The sequence below is a fragment of the Balaenoptera ricei genome, chromosome 14 (genome assembly GCF_028023285.1).
Source record: "Balaenoptera ricei isolate mBalRic1 chromosome 14, mBalRic1.hap2, whole genome shotgun sequence".
NCBI lineage: Eukaryota > Metazoa > Chordata > Mammalia > Artiodactyla > Balaenopteridae > Balaenoptera > Balaenoptera ricei.
The window spans coordinates 40,588,718-40,609,376 of record NC_082652.1 but is presented as its reverse complement, the minus strand read 5'-3'; the positions used below and the strand labels follow the sequence as shown (position 1 = coordinate 40,609,376).

At 43.9% G+C, this 20,659-nt stretch overlaps 1 protein-coding gene across 4 annotated transcripts in view; it reads left to right on the top strand.

Moving 5' to 3' along the window:
- The first annotated feature begins 17,499 nt into the window (after nucleotides 1-17,499).
- ANKRD29 (ankyrin repeat domain 29) overlaps nucleotides 17,500-20,659 on the top strand; it is a 41,804-nt gene continuing 38,644 nt past the window's right edge. For 2 of the 4 annotated variants that reach the window (XM_059894854.1, XM_059894853.1), the window contains exon 1: nucleotides 17,506-17,579. In XM_059894854.1, coding sequence (XP_059750837.1) covers nucleotides 17,559-17,579 — 21 coding nt within the window. In that variant the 5' untranslated portion in view covers nucleotides 17,506-17,558. Of the gene's footprint in view, nucleotides 17,580-20,659 lie in introns of all 4 variants that reach the window. The other 2 variants (XM_059894857.1, XM_059894855.1) reach the window with 2 other exon arrangements.

Sequence of the window (20,659 nt, the reverse complement as noted above, 5' to 3'; positions counted from 1 at the left end):
GAAAAGAATCTGAAAAAGAATGGATATATGTATAACTGAATCACTTTGCTGTACACCTGAAACTAACACAACATTGTAAATCAACTATACTCCAATATAAAATAAAAATTAAATTAAGAAGAAAAAAAACACCTAACTTCAGAGACATGTATTTTGGTAAGAATTTGCCCAAAACATCCAATAGAAGGTTATTTCACAATAAAAGATGAAAACTCTTGTGGTCAGAGGCTGGCCCAAAGATTTTTTTCTTGGTATCCTTTGAGATCTCTATAGGAGTACCTTATACAGAGCAGCAGGTTGGTAAATACCTGTCAAAATTTACCAAGATCGAATTAATTTCACTTGAGCCCTAGAACCCAGGGTTAATAGGTAATTTTGTAACCATATAATCACTGAAATCTCTCATCTCTTTAATAACCCTCTTAATGCTGAGCAGTTCACAGAACAAATTGGGGTGCTAGCTTCAATACTTTTTTTTAATTGAAGTATAGTTAATTTACAATGTTTTGTTAGTTTCAAGTATACAGCAGTGTGATTCAGTTATACATATATATTCTTTTACAGATTCTTTTCCATTATAGCTTATTACAAGACATTGAGTATAATTCCCTGTGTTATACACAGGTAGGTGAATGTGTAGGTCCTTGTTGTTAACCTATTTTATATAAAATAGTGTATATATGTTATTCCCAATCTCCTAATTTATCTCTCCCCCACTACCCGCTATCCCCTTTGGTAATCATAAGTTTGTTTTCTATGTCTGTGAGTCTATTTGTTTTATAAATAAGTTCATTTGTATCATTTTTTTAGATTCCACATATAGATGATATCATATGATACAATACTTACTTGTTAAGAAGTCCATGTAGATTCAACTTGCTCATTTCTCTCCTTTTTTACTCTAGATTTATAGTAGAGTACTGAATGATGTTTATGGGACTCACAAGCTATTTCCTTATCTCAGACACTGCGTTCTTCATGGATGATTCTGAGAGTAGCTGGTTAGACAGCCAGGCCTATAAATCAACTGGAAAATATGAGTGAACTTCATGCGTGGCTCTGAGGAGGTGGGAGGAGATGAGAGAGGGACAGAGTCAATGGTATGTAAATAATACTAAGAGGTGAGGAAAAGAAATACCAAAGAGTCATGGGGACTCTCAACATAATCTAGTCTGGGGGGATAAAATGACTAGCTGCCCACCAAGGATCGGTTCTCCCCTTCCATAGGGTAGAGTTGTTCTGAGAAGTGGCTGGTGGCCCCAGGGATACATTTCCCACCCGACTTGCATCTAGGTGTGGTCCTTGACTGATTCTGAACCAATGAAAAAGTGAGAAGTGGTCCATAAAAACCTCTTGCATGATCCTTCATGCTTTACCTCTTTTCCTGCCCGGAAGCCCAGGGCTCCAAAGCCCTTGGAGATGGAGGACCACAGGATGGAAGGAGCCCGGGTCCCATGTGGGAGTCTGCCTCCTACACACCCGCACTGCACTCTTATAAATGAGAAACAGACTTTCATTAAATTAAGTCACCAAGATTTGGGGGTTTTTCTGAAGTTAAAGTAGTGTTACCTTAACTAATACATCTTAATTATTATTGTTGTAATATTTTTACATATGCAGGAGCAGAAAGAAGACCCTCCTAATGAAATGTTCAATGGTAAATAAGAAGCTAACCAAGGCCTTACAACTATGTTATCACATGGGTCATGACTCCATTTTTCTCATCTCACAAACTAAGTAGGCTTATTGTTTTATTTTAAAATTATGTTGGAATATTGAACTGGGTTCACTTGGGTTTAGCTGGACCAATAACATTAAACACCTGTTTGGTTTAGTTGTTGCCTGTTGCTTGCACTCTATTATGCTTAGCATTCTTTAAAGTATTTTCCTATTAACTCTGAAGGCCAAAGTCCTTTTAGCTATTTCCATTTATGTGGGCCAGCAAATAAAATAGTATCAGATCTATTACCTTGAAACTACCCACTATCAAAGAAATATCTTAAAACTGTTCCTAATTTTTTTAATCCTACTGTTTAGACATCCTTAACTGTCTTTTCTCACCTCCTCAACAAACATACGCAGAAAAAGATCTTCCACTTAGGATATACCTCATTTTCAAAATATATGCAGTGGGACCTACCAACATGCCCCCTTCTTGGCCGATCCATTTCCATCAATGATAACACCAGTTTGTCTAGTATCCCAGAGAAAAATTTTTGTGAACGTATATACCATAGCGCTAATTAATAGATGCTTAACAATCATTAATTCACTTTTCCCTTTTCTTTCCTCTATCAGACTGGAAAACATGGCTTTCTCATTGATTATTCTTTTCCCATGATCCCTTATGTTTACATGACATTGGTTACCATTCACCTGAATTCACTTATTTATCTCCCCTCCTGCTATCTCTACCTTCATCCAGACCACCCTCAACCACGCCAAGAGCAGCTACCCTGCTGTTCTCGCTGCCTCCAGTCTCTCTCTCTTACAGTCTATTTTGCATAACAGTGGAAGACCAGCATTATGTGCCAGATCAAGGTGTTGCCCAACTTCCTACTGCTCCACATACTCTGGATTTGGCCTCATCCCCCTAAGTGTACTTATTTGTCCCTACTCTTGAGTACCCATCTTCTTCTCATGATCAGGGCTGCTCCCTCCTGTCAAATAAGATACCAAATTCTGTCCATTTCATTTCCTAAATAGTTCTCAACTTGGTTGCCTCAACTGCATTTCCATGGCCCCAGCCTTAATTCAAGACCACATTTTTCCCACCTGAGTTGTTACAGTCTTCCAACTCCGTCCAGTCTTGTCCACATCCAATCCATCCTCCACACTGCTGCCAGAGGGATTTTTCTGAAGTTGACATGTCCAATATGGTAGCCAAGGGCTCCATGTGGCTATCTAAATTTAAGTTTAAAAATTAAAAATTTAGTTCCTCAGTACACTGGCTGCATTTCAAGTGCTCAATAACCGCATGTGGTTAGTGGTTACCATATTAAACAGAGAAGATTATAGAACATTTTCATCACTGCAGAAATTTCCTTTGGGCAGTGCTGTTACTACATTGTAAATTTGATCATGTCTCTACCCTGCTTAACACGTTTAATGTTTCTCATTGCTTAGGATAAAGTCTAAACTCCTTAGTAGGTTGGTTTGTAAGTTGGTCCATAAGCTGGTCCTAGGCTTCCATTCTGCCCTATCTCCTTATTACTTGCCTGCATTGAACCATAGTCTTCAGCCTTATTGAACGATTTCCTGTCCCTCAGTGAGTCTCCATGACTCTGCACATGGCTATATCTTCTGTCAGGAATGTCCTTCTCCACCTAGGTGTCAAGTATACTCCAATTTGCTCTTGAAACTTCACCTCAAGCATCACCTTACTCAGCAGACTTTCCATAGCCTTACCCAGGACTCTCCCTTTACTCTCAGAGTTGGCCACTCCTGTCACTGTGCCCACACAGCGTACTATCCACACCTCTATGGAGCATTTAGATCTGCCTACTTATGAGACAGGGAGCTCTTTGGGGACAGGCACCAGGTTTAATTCACTTTGTATCCCCAGGGTCTAGCAGAGGGTCTGGAACAGAAGTAGGTGCCTAGAGGAGTATCAGTGTTCTTTCTTCCCTGCTCTTCAGCTGCTCCAAATGCCGTCACATTCTCCACCATTGGGCATAACTCTCCAGCTGTTATCCCCTCCCAGTGCACTTGAACGTAGCCCTGTGGCCAGACTGTAGGTTACTAACAAAAAGGAGAACCAGGAAGATGCTGACAAATTGACTTGCAAGGCACCTGCCTTCTGAAAGGACAAGGACTCAGCCTTGAGAATGTATAACCACCTTTCTTTAAGTGTCTGAGTGCCCTTGTTCTCTGCATTCATAAAACCAGTGTCCTCCACCCCAGAGAGGAGTACTAGTAGAGCTAAACAGTTGTTGTAGTCAAGTCTACATGCACAGACTTGGATTAGTAATGGATTGTTCCAACTCTGAGACCGTATCTCCTATGTTGAAAGGAGATGACTAAAAGTCTGAAATTCTTTACTGCTTTGTAGTCTATATTGCACAATTTAGCACATGGTTATATTGTCTTACACTGTTTCCAGCATTAAATATTATTTGTATTCAACTCCATCGTAGGTACCCTGAATGCAAGAAAAATGTGTCTTCCATACCACCTTGCATAGTGATAATAACTTAATAGGTGCTCAGTAAATATTTACTATTGATCGGTTGGCTTGGTTGGTGTAATCTGGTGAGTTTTTATAGTCCTTCATGCCATTAAGAGTGTTCCCAAATACTGATGCCATTTTACAATCTCTAGAACATCAGCTGGATTTTCCAAGTAACGTAATTCTGCCTTATTCAGAAAAACAGAATTTGTATTTATATAACTTTTAAACATAATTTAGTTAAAAATTTTTTGTTTTATAATTAACTGTTACGCCAGTGGCCCCCAGTGAACCACGCCTCTCAGAACTCCTGCCCTTGTGTTGTTCCTTCCCACATTGAGTCTGAGTTTGGTCCAGTGACTTGCTTTAGCAAATGAGGTATTAGCAAGTTTGATGCAAGCAGAGATTTGACAAGTGCTTGTCATCTTAGAATTCTCCCTCTTGGAACATAGACTGCATGCTGTAAGGAAGTCCAACCATACTGCTGGAGAAAGAAGGTATGTAGAGAGAGATTCCGGAATATGTGAGACCATGCAAAGCATGTAAGCAAAGCCAGCTTGGTCTTAAAAGACCTTTTCAAGCCATCAGATCAAGCCACCTGCATGAGAGATCCTAGGTGAGACCAGCAGAACTGTCTAGCTGATTCCAGACCAGGTTGCTGAATCATGAACAAATGAAGAGTTGTTGTTTTAAGCCACTGGCTTATGGTCTCTTACACAACAGTAGACAACCACAATAGTCAGAAATTTGTCTCTTCTTATTCATCAATATGAGCTGATCAGTATCACCTACTACTTGCAGGTTCTATTCTTAAGTGCCTTGAGTTAGCATTAAAAGTGAAATATGAATACTCTTTCCAATTAGAGTGAGAAAGTTTTTATTTCTAGACACTTCTGGGAAACTGAGATTTTAGAATTTGACTTTTGCATTTAGAATTTTTTCTATGTAGTTGATGTCTTTAAGACAAATTAAGTTTAAGTTTATCTCTTCTTATTTTCTTTCCCTGGCTTTTGCCCCTGGGTAAGTATCTAGGGAAAAGAAAAATTTGATCTCATGAATTTTATGCCCTGTTTTTTGCTCTTGCCAAAATGCTCTGTTAACTTCATTCCAAGTAAAAAAAAAAAAGTTCTTGTGAATATGATTTCTGCCACGGCATCAAAATTGTGCCAGAAAGGACAATTCTATAAAAATAGATTTCTTCATTCTGTATCTATGTGAATTCCACGCAGTCAGATACTCCTTTAGCAACTATCTTGTGAGTCATAGTTTTTCTGTGAAAGCAGGCTTCTTACCATTTGTGAGACCTCGGCCTCCCTGTTTCCCCTCAGCTTGGGTTTATATTTTATATTTCCTTCTTTCATTCTTTATGTACCTTTCATAGGTTGGGCTCCAAAGGAACTATTTCTCCCTTATCTCTCAGTTGGTAAAAGTGTGGTTTACCTTGAATAATAGTTTCTTTAATAAGTTCATCAAGCATTGGAAAGTCCACTAACATGATAAGCAAAAAGAATTCTAAAACTGGAAGAAAAAGAAAAAGCTCATTTTTCAGTTGTTGGATGGTTTCAGAATGGTCATGCCTTGTTTAAATCATTGCTGATCAAAGTGTGGTCTGTGGACCACTTCCAGTCTATGAACTGTTATTGCAATGAGAAAAAGTACAAAAACTGAGAGTGTTTATAAACGTTTTTAGCAATTTCATATTGCCATGACATGTGATCATTTTTCTCATAACCCAGTTTTATTGTGTATTACAAAATATTGGTCAACGATGGATTGGAATTTTTTTTAATGGTCTTTCTTCACGGATGGTTTAAAAAGCACTAGTCTAAATGATCTCTCCAAGTGACCTTCCAGCCTCAGGCCTAGAACACTGTGGGACACAGATTGGGCAGTTAAGAAACATTTGTTGATTGATTGATGGTTACCTGATGGGTAGTTTCTAATCCTATGATGCTCTAATATTGTGTTAAATCTTTACCATTCACTAAACAGTACATACAACAAATGTACTCTTTTAGTCAGAGTCTTACAACCTTTTTTTAAAAGGGCATGAAATAACCTGCCTAATTCTCTTGGCTCGGTATGACTAATTAATGATAGCCAAGTTTAGAGAACTCAAAAGAAAGGACACATATGCTAAAGTTAAAATTAGCTTTCACTTACTCCATAATAGCACTGACTGATTCAGCCGTCTTTGAGCAGGGAGATGGTGTAAGGTGTTGAGCTCGATGTAAGGACTAAATCCATGACATTCCTTATGAAGAATAAATGCATCATTGGGTTATATTAGGTGAAAGCCACTCCTTACCCATAGTACAGGAAGTCAGACTCCTTGAAGTTGTGTGTCTTTAAAATCACTCCCTATCCTAGGGGATCTTTACTAACTCAGATTCCGGATTAAGAAGGTGTGAATGCACAGCAGGTATTGCGTTCTTGATGTGTAGGTCTCTTCCTTCCCCACAGTACATCAGCTTCAGGTCAGCCTTGCTGCTGGTTTTGCTCTGACCTTTGCCCCAGTCCCGTTAATTGGGTTATTGCCTCCTTCCTGTGTGATTTTAGGCAAGCCACTTAGTCTCTACGTGCTTCAGATCACTCATTGGAAAAATTTGTTTTTAATGAGGACAAGGGCACTGTAAAGAGTAAATGATATAACGTGTGTGAACGCGTCTGCGGCAGCGCTGGACCGGCCCCAGTTGGAGTTCACTGTCATTCGCCCTTCACCTTGCCCCTGCTCCCCGACCAAGCTTTCACCATGCAGTGCAGTGTAGTAGTTAAGCCCACAAACTGCAGAGTTCTAGACTTGGGTTTAAGTCCCAGCTCCCCCATCTACTAGCTTCTGTGACCTCATGACTTTGGGCAAGTTATTTAGGCTCTGTAAGTCTCAGTTCCTTCATCTGAAAAATGTTACCCATGGTGAGAGATTTGTGACTATTGAATGAAGTCATCCTTCTCAAGGGTCAAAAGCAATGACAGCACATAGCCTGCCTCGAATTAAGCCAGCTATTGCTATTTTACGCCCAGTTCCAGAAACAAGTTTTGACCGATTGTGTCTGCATATCTGTCCCAGGGCCTGCCTAGGATCCTGATTTCTCAGAACCTGGAAGCTTTCTTTGCTCTTGCCATTAAGCATCAGTCCTTAGCGATCGCATTTCTGCTTCTACCTGCCGACCACCTCTGCTGCTGCCCTTTTTACCTCGCCAGAGCCCCAGCGTCCTAGAGGGCTGTCAGGAGTCCTGTGGAAGCTCTCACAGCCTTAGGATCCTCTGGTCAACTGGTCTGCCTTGCCGACCACCCACTGTCTGCCCCCAGATTCCCCAGGCCACGGCACTGGTCCCCAGGCTTCTTCACTTTCTGTTGGGAGCTTCTGGATCCCTGCCCCCTCAGTGAGCCCAACTAGCCCCGGGATTGAGCCAGAGTGGCCTGGCCCTCAGGCCACCTGCTGAGCCCCAGCTCTGACAGGACTTGCTATGCAACAAGTCAAGGCCTTGGTCCCATCCTGGGATTGGTACATCACCTCCAGGTCAGAATGCTGGCACAAGACTGAAGGCAGATATTACAAGACCCGTTTTGTCTAGAAACCATGTTTGATCGTGGCTCTCCCGGGAACTTCTGCTGACATTTCTCTTTCCAATGAAATCCTTTGGATTTCCCTACACACACCCTACCACTTTTTGTTTAGGGTTCCTTCTTCAGCCCCATCCCACTTTCTGGGGGAAGTGAGAATCCTACACCTGCATAAAAGGCATCGAAGCCAGCAGTGGCCAGTGAGGGGCTGTGGCCTAAGTTTGTTTGAGCTGCACCTTGCGGGGAGGGGCGTGTGGTGGTGATGGGAGTGTCCCGTACCAGCACAAGATCCCTCATTCAACTCAAAATTCCAGAGCACACGCCCACTCACACACACACAGCACACATACACATACATGGAGTATCAGTTCATTTAAACACACACAGACACACAAAGATGGAGTCACAGCCCCTTAGTTCAAAAATAGGACTTTTTTTTTTTTTTGCCTGCCCAATGGCCTCCCTTACAGGCTAGTAGCTACATGCCTTAGATTCCTGAGTAAGAGAAGAACCTCACAAACACAGACTCCAAATCTCATTAGAGAAAAGAGCATCAGAAGCTTTGATTCCGTATCTGAGAAGCTCGTGGATCCTCAGGTAATCTGAGAGAATTCCTTCAAAAATACTCAGTGAGCACCTACTATGTGCCAGGGCCTGGACTTGGCATTGGAGCTACAAAGAGAATGAGGCAAATATGGTTTCTGATTTAATGTGGCTCACCGTCTAATTTTCAGTCTCAGTGAAGTTCCTGTAACCTTACGCTGCCTTGCAGCGTAACCCTAGACTTACCTCTAAGCTGTGAGAAGCCAACTAAGGAAACTTCACTGAAAGGATGAAGCTCCTGCCATACTCGAAACTTGCACAATTTTAAGACACAGTTTGGTACATTACTATATAATTGCCAAACAAGGGCTCCAAAAGTCAGTCTGTTATCTCCACAAACAAAGTTAAACTTGAAGTCCACTCTTGCTCCCATGTGAGACTGTGAGAGAATTTCCACAGCAAGGGAGTCTTGTAGTCCATCTTCCCTAAGGATTGAACTCAGCCTTTTTGGCTTCTCTTAAATGGTTTTGGTTCAATTAAAGATTAAGTGAGGGACTTTCCTGGTGGCACAGTGGTTAAGAATCTGCCTGCCAACGCAGGGGACACAGGTTCGAGCTCTGGTCCGGGAAGATCCCACATGCTGCGGAGCAACTAAGCCCGTGTGCCACAACTACTGAGCCTGCGCTCTAGAGCCCAAGAGACACAACTACTCAGCCCACATGCCACAACTACTAAAGCCCATGCTCCTAGAGTCCACACTCCACAACAAGGGAAGCCACCACAATGAGAAGCACGTGCACCACGACGAAGAGTAGCCCCTGCTCGCCACAACTAGAGAAAGCCAGTGCGCAGCAATGAAGACCCAACGCAGCCAAAAATAAATAAATAAATAAATTTATTTAAAAAATAAATAAATCAATAAATTTATTTTTAAAATAAGTAAATAAATAAATAATAAAGATTAAGTGAAACCAGTCCCAACTTTGGAAATAATTTAACCTGTGTGCACATTTCTGCTGCACTTTTGCCCCTATGGGTTTAACAACTTGGTAATAAAATTTAAGGACTGAGATTTCAGCTGATCAGCATTCAGGGTCCTCCAAACATTAAAAAATACAGCCCTTGCATGGTACTGCAAAGCCTCAGCGGAATGCTGAAGGCAGCTTCACTTAAGATGCACCTCCTCTGGGCCCACCCATAATAGATGCTTTTATTACCAAGGGCCAGATTACCAGCCCAGTAATAGAGTACTTTCCAGTTACTAACCCAGACTCTCTTTAAACAAATGTTGGAAACGAGGCAGCTGAGAGAGTTACACGATAATGCTAGACATAAAATAAAAATCAAACACTTCAAGCAAAATCTGGACATCTGACCAAGGGATGAAGGCTCCTGGGTTGGCATTCCGACCCCAGCACTTAGTCCACTGGGTCAGAGTAGCGCTGAGTGGGGGCAAGAAGGCTGGGTCTTTATACTCCCATGTCAATGTCATTAGATGTGGGCCCAGGGAAGAAAGCATGACCTTAGCAAGGTGGCTCTCTGTAGCTGAGGCAGTCCCAGAGGGCTAGCAGCTGAGAGTTATCTGCTGACAGCACTTGAGTAACTGGGGTGACAAGTCCTTCTGCAGCAGAATCCAGTTAGGGAGACACATGACCCAGACAGGCCCCCCAACCTTGTACACTCAGAACCACTTCATACGAGTGCTCAGAGCAGCTCCTTTAGGATTCTGGGGGGCCCCTCTTCCTGGGAGGAAACATGGAAGAGGAAAGCTGGTGGGATACATCACAGCCCCCGCTGCTGCAGCTGGTCTCAGGACGGCAGCTAACGCTCCTCCTCTCACTCCTCGAACATCTGTTCCAGATTCCCCTCATCTTCAGCCAGCATGTCTGCCCATCCTGAAGACTTCTCAGGCTGGAGTTTCATCTTTTGTCCATTTACCCTCAAAAAATGGTCAAGAGACACCCAGGTAGAGCATCTGAATTCCATAAGTATTCCCCTTGCCCCACTGTGTAACTCCAGCCCTCCCTCCTCCTGATGACCGTGGTCAATTACACCTGCCAAGATGGTGACTCCCCTTCTCACCTGCTGCCCCTGGACACAAAGAACCTAAAGTGCCCAAGCCGTGGCCATAGGTTATAGTTCAGTAGAATTATTACTATGCCCATTGGTAGAAGTCTTCCCCTTTTTGGAAACCAGAACTTGGAAACCGGCAGAGCCTAGAGTTGCAGAGACAGGAAACACAAGTGGATCATTGGGAGTGATGGTAAGTGGGGCCACGCCCGCTCCCCACCCCCCGGTCTGCAGACCCTCATATTCTTTCTATGGGACACAGCGCCATAGACAGCTCTTCAATTTAAACTGTATATTGTGTCCTGGAAAATGGTACCCTATGCTTGTAAAATACCATCTCCAAATTGGTCCTTCAGTTATGCTTCAACAAGCCACCCCCAACACTGAAATGTGTGTCAGCTTTGGGTAATGTGAATGCCATGGGCTTCAGCCCATGACGGTACCTCCTTTGCTGTAAAGTGGGTCTCTTGGTTTAACATAACATTATTCTGGATCCTGTGCTAGTCTACTAGTCCAACAAACACTCCATAAGCTCCCAGATAGTGGTGGTTGGCTGACACCCCACAGGCAGGAGTAATGGCAAACCCATACCTAGAATGTGTCTATTCTTATCAAAAGAAATCATTGGCTTTCTAGGATGAAACATGTCCAATATAGTCAATTTGCCAGCGAATGACCAGGCGATCTCCTCAAGGGATGACGGCATACTGGAGACTCAGTATTGAGGCCTATTATTGGCCATGTAGTGGCCACAGTAGCTAGATCAGGCTTGGTAAGTGGGAGCCCATACCCTTGGGCCCATTCAATGACCTTCATCCCTGCCACCACAGCTGCATCACTCACAAGCCCATCATGCCAGCACTGGGGAGGCCAATGATAGAGGCTGGTTGATGTCAACTGGTAAGTTATTTTTTCTGTTTGGTCATTTAGTGCCTTTCTTGTGGTGAATGCTCTCTGTTGAGCATTAATATGTATTACAAATCTCTTCTTACTTTCTGCCCACTCCCATGAGTCACCCACAGGACTCCTCCAGAGCTCCTTCTCCCCAATCCTTCAACACTTCTTCTTCCTAGGACATGACCGCAAGTCCAGCCATTCTCCTCTGCCATGAGTCATAGATAGACTCACCTTGGGCCACTTCTCTTTCCATGCAAAGTGGATGACCGTGTCCTCCACCTGCAGTTCTGTTTTTCAAGCCACCTCTGAATGGGACTACAGTGCAGCCACTATCCATATTAACTTATACTCATATACATCCCCCATCCTACCAGGCAGGCCAAGACCCAGGCTTCAGCTCCTTCCTGCTCCATCTGGTTGGCCAAAGGGCTTCCCCATAGATCAGCAAGTGTAAGCTGAGAGAGGTACAATCGTACAGGTTTGCCTGTGCCCTCTGATCCTGCTCAGACTCAACCTCAGATGTACCACTTCCACCTTATGATGGATTATTGCTGGCTCCACCCAAGCTTATGGCAGAACCTAGCTCATGATGGAAAGTTCTGGCCATATGGCTACTTGACGTCCATGGTCAAGCACTCTGTCTTTACCAGGGCTCAGTAGCCTCCATCTTGGGTTCTTCCGGGGCTTTATCTACTCCCTGGCTGGGTGGGTAGTCTCCCGTTTAAGTTCATGTCAGGTTTCTGAGCTATTATTAGAAAGGAGTTCTCATTTCCATGTTTACATGATTTAACTTCATGCCTAAGCCAACTGCGCTCCAGGTACCAGCTGGAAAATGAACCTCAAACTGAGCCATTCACTGACTTGAGAAGAACAGTATTTATAGAGGACCATTTAAGGGTCAGTGGTCCCCCCTCCCATCCTCCTGGAAGCCAGCCCAGCAGATGCTGGGCCTAAGCTGCACTATTTTGAGTTCTCCTGAATTCCTCCGATGTTAGGTTGTCAGCCTGCATGAAGGAATAGCCCCAAATCAGCTCTGTGGAATTTACCAATGCACTTACCATAACGATAATGCTGAGGAAGCTGTGTGTTTTGCTCTGTACAGTCTTAGTTCTGCCTGTAATAGTTGACCCTTTCACGTGCAACTGGAGGGTTTTGATCTTAGGGACACTCATGAACCATAAAAATGATGGTGTCCCAGCTCTGTGTTGGTTGTTGAAAAGCCAAGTGTGTCCCTCCTGCCTCCCCTTTTGTGTTCTCCCTTATTCCTGACTTTGTGTTATCTTTCCTGTTTTCAGTTTCTCTTTGTCCCATTTTTTTTTTATTTCTTATTTTATTTTCACCCTGTTTTATTCTATGCAATTGTTTAAGAGAATTTAAATAATGTCTGGCAGGGGTATAAATAGCAAACAAATAAGTAGAAAGCTTAGCGCATATAATGTTTGCCTACACAGTCAGCATTCAGAAAAATCCAAAATAATAATTTAATCAGCCTGGATGGAGGTATAAAACTGCCAGAGAATTTCTGTAAAGCAATTGGTAGTTATGAATTAACAGCCTTTACAATGTTCATATGTTTTGGCTCTGGAATTCTAGAAATTTATCTTAGTATGAAATAATGAGAGGTGTGGATAAAATTTAGGTATGAAATAATTACTCTAGGATTATTTTTAATAGCAAAACTAAAAGCAATGAAAGGTCTTGTAATAGGATAAAGGCTAAATCAATTACAGTATACCTCAATTTTAAATGCAGCCATTAAAAGCAAGATTTTCAAAGAATTTTTATGCCCGAGGAAAATGTCCTCTTCAGCATGTTTGTAAAAAAGCAGAATACACATGATTCCAATTATGTTATTATATGCTTTTTAAAAGATCAGGGACATAGTTAGCAAGTGATAACTCTAGGAAGTTGTATTAAGGGTCTTTGTTATATATCATTTTTCTATACCATTATTTTTTTTATATATATATATCATTGTTATGTACAGACCTGGAAAGGTAGCATAGTGGAGAGAGCAGGAGTTTTACTCTCAAATTTGCCTGGGTTCAAATACCACTTTCTTACTTTTCGTCCCTGTGATTATAAACAAGTTCTCACCCACTCTGAGTCTCAGTTTCATCATCAAGAATGCTTTCATATAAAGCTGGAATGAGAGTAAAATTTAATGACACATTTAAAATGCCAGCACATAATGGACATTAATCAACATGGGTTAAGTTCCTGACCCTTTGCCCCCCACCCCTTGCTTTCATTTTCACCCAGGATCAGAATACTTTCAATGGAAAATAGCTTAAACAGCAAGAAGTCCTGGGACAGGGCAGCCCCAGTTGGTCAACACAGACCTTAGTGACACCATCTCTTTGCTCTGCCACCCTCAGAAGATAGCTCCCCTCATGGTCACGAGGTGGTTGCAGAAATTCCGGGCATCACATCCATTCAGGACAGCATCACAAGGAAGAAAAGACTTTCTTCTCCTGTGTATCTCTCTTAGAAGCAAGGAAATCTTTCTCAGAAGCCCCCAGCACACCTCCTCTCATGTCGCAGAGACCAAAATATGCCACATGCCCACACCCAAACCAAGCACTGTCACTAGCTTAGATTAGAAAGTTTTGGACAGAAAATAGGGCTGGGGTCCCTGAAGCATATCCCAAGGTGCAGTACAGTAGATGCCTGAGCAAAATTGGTGTCTTGATCAGGAAAGAAGGGGGCAATGGGTGTTGGGCAGATTGTTCAACGCTCTGTCTGCTACACTCCCAGATGCATGAAGCCTTGTCTGGTGTAAATTCCAAAAGGAGAGACTGAGTTAACCAGCTGGAGATGTGGGGTGGGAATGTAGACAGGGGATGTAGACAGGCAAATTGTCCAGGGTAGACTCTTAATTGGGGTGAAGGGGCCTGATGACAAAAAGAGGAGCAAGAGGGCTCAGTAGACCAGCCTGACCTACTAGAGCAAGTCCTGCTAGGGCGTAAACTGAGAGTGCAAAATCGAGAACAAACACATTACAGCCTGTGCTGGTATAAACCGCGGTGATAACAAACATGGCCTCATTTGAAATGAACTCAGATGGCTGTGCTTATGTGTCATGGGTGTCTGCAAAGGAGTGGCGGGCTTTCTGACCATGTAGATGTGGAGAACACAATTCCTGAATCTTCTATTCAATCAACAATGAATACATTTCGACCACCTACCATATCTCCAGCCATAAACTAACCCCTGAAAAAAATAAAAGACATATTGTAAGACTCAGAGTCTGGCTTTGAAGAATTTAGACTCCGCTGGAGGAGTCAAAAGTAACAGAAGCAAAGTCTAGAGAGATACCTCGGGCTAACGCATGTGGTGCAGAGTGGAATTACAGCAAGAACTCAACAAAGTTGGGAGAGAGATGGCCGAGGGGCAGGGTGCGGGAAGGGACGTGAGCTGGGAGTAACTCCACTAGGTCAAGATTGGGGTTACGGCAGACGGAAGAGGGAAGACACGAGCGAGCCATGGGGATGGGAGGGAGGATTATAACAAGGAGACGCCTAGGACAAGTGTGGAGCCCTCCTTTTGGGGGAGTGAGAAAGTATTTGAATATGGAGGGTGGGGCTACAGGGATTGAATTTCCTGTGTTAGGCCTGGTGGGTTCCTAATAAGTTCCAGAGTAGAAGACTTTAGAAGGAGATGCCTGGCTGTGGTCATGAGAGTTTTGCTCTGTTTGGGGGCTTTTTCATGAAGACAAGCTGAGCCACGTGTATGGGATGGTGTATATGCACATTCTTTTTTTTTTTTTTTTTTTTTACCATTTAAACTTTTTATTCAGCCACTTTCTTTCCTTTGACAAGAATCCCATCAGCAGCCTCGCCAGAGACAATGCCCAAAACAACTCTTGAGTGGAAAGGAAACAGGCTTTGAAACCAGAAAGACTTTTATTTATTTATTTATTTATTATTGGCTGCGTTGGGTCTTCGTTGCTGCACGCAACGAAGTTGCGGCCAGCCGGGGCCACTCTTGGCTGCGGCACACGGGCCTCTCATTGCGGTGGCTTCTCCCGCAGCCGAACACGGGCTCCAGGTGCGCGGGTTTCAGCAGTTGTGGCACACAGGCTCAGTAGTTGTGGATCGCGGGCTCTGCAGTGCAGGCTCAAGAGTTGTGGCTCACGGGCCCAGTTGCTCTGAGGCATGTGGGATCCTCCCGGACCGGGGCTCGAACCCGTGTTCCCTGCATTGGCAGGCAGATTCTTAACCACTGCGCCACCAGAGAAGCCCACAGAAAGACCTAATTAAAGGTCTAGCCTGACCACTCATTAGCAAATTACTTCATCTTTCAGAAACAGTTTTTTCCAGTTGTGGACTGAGCATAATACACACCTCAGAGCATTCTTACAAGGGAACCTCCTGGTACCTATCACTCAAAATATTAATTCTTTCCCTTCCTCTTTTTGTTTATCAAAACTATTAATAAAGCAAAACTTCCGATGCTTGATTTTATATAATAATGTCATGTAGCAACTTCAAAACTATCTCATCCATAGACACCCAGGGCAGGGAAAAGTTTGGAGTCTTTTTTTTTTTTTTTTTTTACTTTTTGGCAGCACCATGCAGCATGTGGTATCTTAGTTTCCCGACCAGGAATCGAAACCGCGCCCCCTGCGGTGCAAGGGCGGAGTCTTAAACGCTGGACCGCCAGGGAAGTCCCTGAGTCTTTCTTGATTTTAAAAATTAGAAATTCCTATCAAATTTTGGAACTTCTTTCCTTAAAATTGTTTTAAACACAAAGTAATACAATTTATCCATACAAGATAAACATTTTTATGTTCTTTATGAACTTTAATTTGTGGTTATATTTTTTTAACTTTTAAATTAAAAAATCATTACAGATTCATTGGAAAAAAGAAGGAGGCTCAAACAGAGGTGAGGGGGAGGATGAGTGGATTCCTGTAGTGTGAGGGTGTGAGACGTTCACTTTTACTTTAGAGTTCAAATTTTCTAGAAAGGATATTATTGCTGTTTATACTTTTAAAATAATATATTTTTTAATTTAAAAAAATATGACTCTCCCACTTTTACTCCCCTCAGACCAACCCTGGGCAATTAGCAAGCAGTACGTTCGAGGGAGTGGACAGCTTCTGTGATACTGCAGGTGTGCAGATAAGGCCAAGAGGAGGAGGTGATCGGTGTGGTAAAAAGATAGAGGAATATGTGTCTATTTCAAACTGTGCCCTTCACCTTCAAAAAGGAAAACACCACTTATCATTCCTTCAATCAAAAGGCTTGTTTCCCAGCTCTTTCCCCAGGAGGAAAAATCCCAGATTCTTATAAAAGAAAAAGAAGAAAAAGAAAAGAAAACCTAGAAGGTCAGAAACAAAAATGAAAATAGTTATTTGAAAGAGTGGTGGGATGATGGGTGAATATTTTTCTTCTGTTTCATTTCCCTCATCATCATATTTGTGCTGTAATGAAGGTTAAGAGCCATCTGATGAAGACCATGCCCTTTTGGAGGACGTGGGTGTGTGTGGATTTGTGTTTGGATGTGTGTGTAGTGTGTATACATGGATGTGAGTGTGGAATTATGTATTGCGTGTGAACCTGTGTGTGTGGAATGTAGAGTCTGTGTGGAGACTGCAGTGTGTGTGTGTGAGGAATGTGGATGTGCATGGAGTGTGTGCATGAGAGAGAAGGTGGGTGTGTGAGGGGTGTGTGTGTGTTTTTTTTTTTCCTCCTGAACCAAAATTTTATTTTAAATTAACTTTTTAGTGCATACGAAAATTTTTCATAGCACATGACATATAAAGATGTTAGCACATTGTACTACAATAGAAAACATTTTTATCCAACTTTTGAATCATTAATATGCTTATTTCTCCTGTGAATGAATGCAGTTAGCTTAAATCAACTTTGTCACGGAGTTATCAAGTAGGTTTAAAACGTGGGGCTAGGGTCGTGTGTGTGGAACCTGGAAAGTGTGCGCAGTGTGAGGTGCACAGTTTGGAGTGGGAAGGAGTGAGCCTGGATGTGTGACGAGTGATGTGAGGTTGTGAGCGTGCAGTGGTGTGTGTGTGAACCTGTGTGTGTGTAGTGTGCACAGTGCGTGCGGAGTTGGGAGTGTGTGTGTGGTAGGTAAGCGGAGGGCGGTCGCGTGTGACCCCCCCCCCCGCCTTTCCCCTTCCGCTCTTCTCTCCCCCCGCCACCCCCACCCCCACCCCGGCCCCGTCTGCGGCGGCGACAGCGCGCGGCGCCTGGAAGGCCGCCCCTCTGCGGAAGGCGGCGGGAGAGCGGGGGAGGGCTGGGCCGGGCGTCCGGGCCGGAAGCGCACCGGTCCCGGCGGGGCGGCCGCGGACATGTGCAGGATGTCGTTAAAGGTGAGCGCCGCGGGCTCCGGGAGGGAGCGCCGGGCGGGCGGCAGACCTGCGGCGGCGGGGCCCGCACCCCACCGTCCGCCCGGAGCCGCCGCGGGCCCGCAGGGTGGGGTGGCCGCCGCCCCGGGGGGCCTGGCGGGGGCCGGGAGGGAGCGACCGGGCCTGGATGGCTCCTGTGGTTTGTGGTCTAGGAGTGCGGTTTTTGCCCGAAAGGTTTTCAGTACTTCTGGCTGCAGGTGCGGTGAGCCCCGCCGCGGGGCGCAGGGGCGGCGGGGACTGTCGCCGGGGTAACAGTCAGGCGGGGGCGGGGAAGAAGCCCTGGGTCTGCGCTCCTCTGCGGCCGCCCCTCGCAGGGACCGGGGCTGCGGCACCGATGCCCGATCCTGCGTCCGCGTTCCCGAACGCCAGCCGCACCACTGCTGCCTCCTCCCCACAGGACTTTTTTGACCCTGAAGCTGAGTGACCAGCGCAGAGTGGACCTACGATTGATTACCAGACTTCAGTGTCCAAAGAGGTTATTAAAGTCATTCATTTAACGCCCACATTTTAGGATGAAAATGAGGTTCATTGATATGCCTCTATTGAAGGTTTTAATAAAAATAGTAGTTAAAATGTATTGAGCTCATAAAATGTGCCCGACTCTGAACCAAGGGCATCATGGTGCATCTTCTGAATCCTCAGGAGGACCCACGAGATGGTACTTTGGTGCCCCCCACTTTTTCTTTCCAAATAAGAAAACTAAAACATGGAGAAGTTAAATAACTCCTCCCACAGCCGTGCAGCCAGTGTGTGAATGGTGTTCAGATTGAAACCCTGGTGTGTCTGGCTCCAAAGCCAGTGTAATCCCACCTCTTACAGTAGCTCGTGTGAGCAGAGGAATGACACGGTGAGATTTGCATGTTAGAAAGATCTCTGGCTACAGTTTGGAGAAGAGGATGGAGCTGGGAGACCAGTCAGGGCGATGTTGGGGTCATCTTATTAAATGGTACCAGACTAGGGCACAGGTTTTGAGGATGGGAGGAAGCAGACAAATGTGAGTGACAAAATTTTTTTTAATCAGCAGAATTCGGTAATTGATGTGATTCACTGAGTTAGGGAAGGCCAGAGAAGTAAAGATAAAATGTTTGGGGTGGGACATGTCAAGTTTAAGGATGGATAGGAGTCCAAGTAGAGATGTTGGTTAGACAGATGTACAAACTGGGAGCCCAGGAGAGTAGTCTAGGCAGGAGATAGAGATGAGATTTAAGAGTGAGCAGTGTTAAGTGGTCATTGAACCCTTGGGGATGAATGTGACTGCCCAGTGAGATCATGTAAAGGTAGAAAATAAGAGGACTGGGATTCCCTGGTGGCGCAGTGGTTAAGAATCCACCTGCCAATGCAGGGTACACAGGTTCGATCCCTGATCCGGGAAGATCGCACATGCCACGGAGCAGCTAAGCCCGCGTGCCACAACTACAGAGCCTGTGCTCTAGAGGCCGCGTGCCACAACTACTGAAGCCCACGAGCCTAGAGCCCGTGCTCCGCAACAAGAGAAGCCACTGCAATGAGAAGCCCGCGCACCGCGACGAAGAGTAGCCCCCACTCGCCACAACTAGAGAAAGCCAACGCGCAGCAACCAAGACCCAGTGCAGCCAAAAATAAATAAATAAAATTTATTTAAAAAAAAAAAACAGGACTGAGGACAAAATCTTAAAGAAGCTCAAGACTTTAAGAATGAGCAGAATAAAGGAAACCCATTGAGAAAATGGAGGAGCAGACAGAAATGTATGAGAAAAATCAGAAGCATGTGCTATCATTAAGCCAAAAATCTGTAGTCTTTCCATAAAGGCAGAGAGGAATGCAGAGTTAAATACCACAGAGAAATCGAACAAGCTTAGAATTGAAAAGTGTCCCTTGAATTTAGTAACAAAACAGGCTCTGGTGACCTTGCTGAGAGCAGTTTTAATGCAGTGTTGAGTTCAGAAGCCAGATTGTAATAGCTTGAAAAGAGAGTGGGTGGAAACCACAAGTGGAGAGAACTCTCAAAAAATTCTGCGGGAAACAGTGGCTGCAGCAGGAATCCAGACTTGGCCAAGGGTTTGTTTTCTTTAAAATGGTAGAGACTTGAGCATCTTTAAATGATAATAGACATCTCAACAATAAACAAGACAACCCAATTTTAAAATGGTCAAAGGATCTGAATAGACGTTTCTCCCAAGGAGATATACAAATGGCCAATAAGCCACTGAAAGGATATTTGACACCATTAGCCATTAGGGAAATGCAAATCAAAACCACAATGAGATACCACTTCACACCCATTAGGATGATTACAGTCAACAAGACAGACAATGACAAGTGTTGACAAGGATGTGGAGAAATTGGAACCCTCATACATTACTGGTAGGAATATAAAATGATGCAGCCATAATAGAAAACAGTCTAGTCATCCTTCAAAGAGTTAAACATAGAGCTACCATAAGACCCAACAATTCTGCTTCTAGGTGTATATGCACAAGAAATGAAAACATATGTCAGGAATTTATATCTCACGGTGCTGGAGGCTGGGAAGTCCACAATCAAGCTGCTGGCAGGTTCAGTGTCTGGTGAGAACCCTCTTCCTGGCTTGCAAACAGCCACCTTCTGGCTATCTCCTCAGAAAGGGGAGAGAAGGAGCTCTAATGTCTTCCTTTTCTTGTAAGGGCACTAACCCCACAATGGGGGCTCCACCCTCAGGACCTAATCTAAACCTAATTATCTCCAAATGCCCCACCTCCAAATATCATCACAATGAGGGTTAGGAATTCAACATAGTAACTTGGAGGGGGGAGGACACAATCATTCAGTCCATAACATGGTATATCCATACAATGGAATATCATACAACCAACAAAAGGAATGAAGCACTCATACGTAGCTACATGCATGGACCTTGAAAACGTTATGTTAAGTGCAAAAAGCCAGACACAGAAGGCCATGTATTATATGATTCCATTTATACAAAATGTCCAGAATAGGCAAATCCATAGAGACAGAAAGTAGCTTAGTGGTTGCCAGGGACTGGGGGAAGAAGGGGGTGATGGGGAGTGATTGTTAATAGGTAT